The 4,044-nt window shown below is 43.1% G+C and overlaps 1 protein-coding gene across 1 annotated transcript; it reads right to left on the bottom strand.

The window, feature by feature from the left end:
• Nucleotides 1–226: 226 nt before the first annotated feature.
• LOC147429513 (uncharacterized) lies at nucleotides 227–2,662 on the bottom strand. Its single transcript, XM_086495029.1, has 3 exons — nucleotides 2,620–2,662; nucleotides 615–1,019; nucleotides 227–429 (listed from the first exon to the last, which is right to left on the bottom strand). The coding sequence occupies exons 1-3, from the start codon at nucleotides 2,660–2,662 to the stop codon at nucleotides 227–229; spliced, it is 651 nt and encodes a 216-aa protein (XP_086351155.1).
• Between the last annotated feature and the right edge of the window lie 1,382 nt (nucleotides 2,663–4,044).

The following is a 4,044-nucleotide window of genomic DNA, read 5'->3' as shown; positions in this document are numbered from 1 at the left end:
TGAATGATTGTGTTCATTAACATGGCTTTGTACCATAGAATGTAAATAATCATTTCATAATTTTTTTTTTTCCATACTCATAATTGTGAGTGAGAATGTTATATTATTGCATCATTTCATAATCTTATTTTAATCCTTTGTAACATACTGGGTCTAAGACGCCCACATTAATTTCTTAGCGGGCGAGATTCCCTGGTGGAATTTTCACGCGAAGGAAAACTCGCGCTCACTCGCTTTCCCACGAGCCGCGTTGTCTGTGGCGAATCTCCGCGCTGTCCTCCAGGGCCGTCTTCACTCCGTTGGTCTGCGTGCAGTGCAGATGTGTGACAGGACAGACAGTGAGAGACTCTATTTCATAATTCAGCGCTTGCTTGAGTGTGCTGCTCTGCGTGGAGTGCAATGATATGTCAGCACGGACAAGCAGAACCTCTATTCATTGAGGTGAGAGACAATGCATCATGTATTTGCTCGCAGCGGTGGCTTGAGTGGGGTGGTCTGCGTGCAGTGGAATTGTGTGACAACACAGGGAAAGAGATCCATGTATTTCAGCAAAAATACAGCTTGATTATTAGATACATAGATTTGAGAGTATGATATAGTGTTCCTCTACAAACTGTTCATTCCAGCAAAAATTGATGTTCCAATCTCATTGCAAAATGAGCGTAACATAGCGAGTCTACCAAGCACATTTGACATCCTTGACGCAATTGCATTTAGGCGGTTTAGCTGTGTTTTCAACACGTTAACCTCTTTGCGTAACAAAAAGATTTGTTCCTTCAATCTTGTCACTTGCACATCAGCAACATTGACATTGTAGGTACTGATGGTTTCTTTGACAGCGTCGATTGCTTCAAGAAGCACTATTCGGAGAGATGCTTGGTTCGTTGTTCGATCTCCAAGAAACTCCTTCAAGATTGCAACCAACACGTCCTCAATTCTATCTATCCGTAGGTCTTCATCTGCTTGTGTCTCCTCTTGCAGCACTGCTTCATTTTGGTCAGCCTCATCCATTTTTTCGTCTTCAAGATAGAACACACAAAGTTAGAGACACATTTTGCTGAAAAACATACTAAACCAACAACATAGCAACTAGCAATACATGTCTAAGCGACTGTCGTGACACCAACTCCATGCACCAACGGGATATACTCGTCCCCTATCTCTACATTTGGTGTGTTTGCATCTCCGAGATCAATGTCGGTCTCAGAATCGTCAACAATCGCACATGTTGGGCTGTCACACAGGCATCGACAATGAGATCGTACCTCACTTTGCAAGAATGCAAAGCTGATGCATTACCTTTCTCTTTGTTGCCAACGCGACAAGAACCAATCCGATCGCGGATGTGTTGTCCCGTATGTTTCATCATTGACAAAGATACTGACAAATATGTCTTGGTAGGTGGCAGTGCTTGGATGCACCATACAACGCCAAAGCGCTTTTATCTTCCTTAGTTGCATCCCTTGTCCTTGGTATGGAGTTATCCAGAAGACGACGGGTAGTATCTCCCTGTCTTTAGCATGCTATGCAGCGTGGACAAGAAATCATTCCCGGCTGGGTGGCGCATCCTGAACTTCCAGAACATTAGTGCTCTATCAAAGATATTCGCCGGCGTTAAGCAGACCTTGTTTTTTACTTCGTCCGCACCATAGAGGCAATATAGTTCTATGCCCTTGTTTACATCATCAGCAGTGATGTTGTGCATCACTTTCTGGAAGTATACCTCACCGCTTTCCTTCAAACATTATCTCACCATTCCCTCAAAAGTGTGTAGCTTCTTTTGCTTCAATGCTCGGCACAACACCATGCCGCATGTGGGCGTTTCTTTATCCTAGCCCAAATAACCTTTGATCTTCTTGTTGACTGCAACCAACGACGGTGCCTACAAACGGACAACCATTTAAAAGTGTAAGTGGCAGAGAGCACCTCCCCTCTCTATTGCACACAAGCCAACAAGAGCTTCATTTTCGAGAAACGATTCCATTCGTTGCAGCAAGCTGATATCTATATCACCGCCCCCTACGGAGATAGTGACACTGATCTCCATGACTTTTCTAGCAGGTTTTGGTTGTCTACCAATCAACCGTTGCACCTTGGTACACTTCTCCCTTTTTGGAGTAATAGATTCATCTTGCTTCCCCTTTGCTCGTGCTTCGGATTTCAATCTAGGCATTGGAATATACTGCATGTAACGACTCGGTCTTACTGTGTGTACCAGCACCAAGCAACATAAAAATAGTGGATCAGTAATTGCTCTCTAACCACTCTGTGCTTCTCTCCGTGGTATCTTGTTGTGTGTACTAGCACCAAGCAACAAAAACAGTGCATCAGTAATTGCTCTCTAACCACTCTGTGCTCCTCTCCGTTCCACTACCACAGCAAGCCACACCAATCGAGTAGGGCTGCAGCACAACAGCCCTTGACACAGCCTGATACTCACACGCAATGTCACAGCAATCCAATGCAACAGGAGCAGAAGAGCGTTTCACAATTCTGGAAAAAAATGCATACACCAACTCCAAACACCGCACACAGCAATTTTGGCAAAAACGCAGACAGCAACTCCAAACAGCTCACACATCAATTCTTCAAAAAAATGCAGACATCAACTGCACTCACCTCGTGTCAGGAGTCCTCCTAACGGCTGCGACAAAAGCAACATGGCCACCTTCGAGCATAGATAAAGAATCCGCGGTCCGCCACCTACTGCGATGTGTCCGCGCCCACGCTGGCGACCGCCACGTCGCACTCCATGCTTCTTTTCGATTTCAAGCGCAGATCAAAGAGAGCGCATCTCGCTCGATTCCGATTAATCTGTCCTATTGCAAAGATTGGGACAACATATTCGAACACTTTGTTATAGATTTTATATTTTAGCAATATAATTTTAACCACCGCACAACATGTGAAACAAAAAGCATGGGAGGGTTCCAAGTTTGTGACAGGGGTTTGGTTTCCTGTGGCAGTCATGTAGAGTCGTATTGTTGATCTCTTGATGTAATTTTTTGTGGATTGACGAGGCGGAATGTGTGATTCAATGGCTTGATTTCTAATTTTATCTATTTTAATATAATTACATTCACAATTTGTGAGTTTGAAAAAAAGAAGTCTGAGGGATTTTGCTTTGGAACTAACTGGTGAAAGTTTGTAGATTTTTTTCCAACCATGCCTTTTGTCATAATCACCCATGCCCTGGTCTTGCTTAACACGTTTGTAATATTAGTCAGCCCAAAAAGATAAAGCAATTATATGATGAAAAGGACACAAGTTCGTCTTTCAAATGAAAAGACCTATTATTGGATCTTACTCAAATTTCCCAAGGCTCGATTAAGGCACACAATGGGCAAGAATCCTACGGGACACCAAAAATACTATGCTAAGTTAGCAAAAAGGTACTATGGTCCCTTCAAAATTCTTAGACCAATCAATAGATTGGCCTATCAACTCAAGTTGCCCAACCATTGGCTCATACACAATGCTTTCCATGTAAGCCTACTAAAGCCTTACAAAGGAGAGCCACCTCAAGAACCAACTAATGAAGACCCACTGGAGATCGAGGACCAAGAAGAGGTGTTGCAGCCCCAGTCCATTCTCCGACATGAAGACAAGGTACTAAGAGGCTGTAAGACTATCTGATGATATCTTATTACGTTCAAGAATTATCCTTTTGAAGATGCTAGATGGATGCAAGGCATACAATAAAAGGATAACCTAAACCTTGTCAATGCTTACAATGCTTCCCAAGAGTAAGCAAATGTACAAATGTTAAAAATGAACAAAGTTTTTGTCTTATAACACTCTCTTTTTCTTTATTGTGCACAAATGTGAAGTAGTATGCATGCTTAGATCAAGTTTGCGGAGACGGCGTCTCCCAAACACCAAGTAGAGCTTGTCACTCTACTATGGAAGATTGATAGGACTAATGTGCAGACATGCTTGCGGAAACTTAGGCTCTCAAGCGCCAAATGGACTAGTCATCCATTTTGGAACGATGTCGTAGGGTAACATAGGGATCCTCTACCCGCTACGAAAAAGGACTAATGA

This window comes from Adiantum capillus-veneris, chromosome 22, assembly GCF_014529385.1.
Source record: "Adiantum capillus-veneris isolate H3 chromosome 22, ASM1452938v2, whole genome shotgun sequence".
In the NCBI taxonomy this organism is placed as follows: domain Eukaryota; kingdom Viridiplantae; phylum Streptophyta; class Polypodiopsida; order Polypodiales; family Pteridaceae; genus Adiantum; species Adiantum capillus-veneris.
The sequence above is the reverse complement of the archived record's forward strand: the minus strand, read 5'-3'. Positions and strand labels throughout refer to the sequence as shown.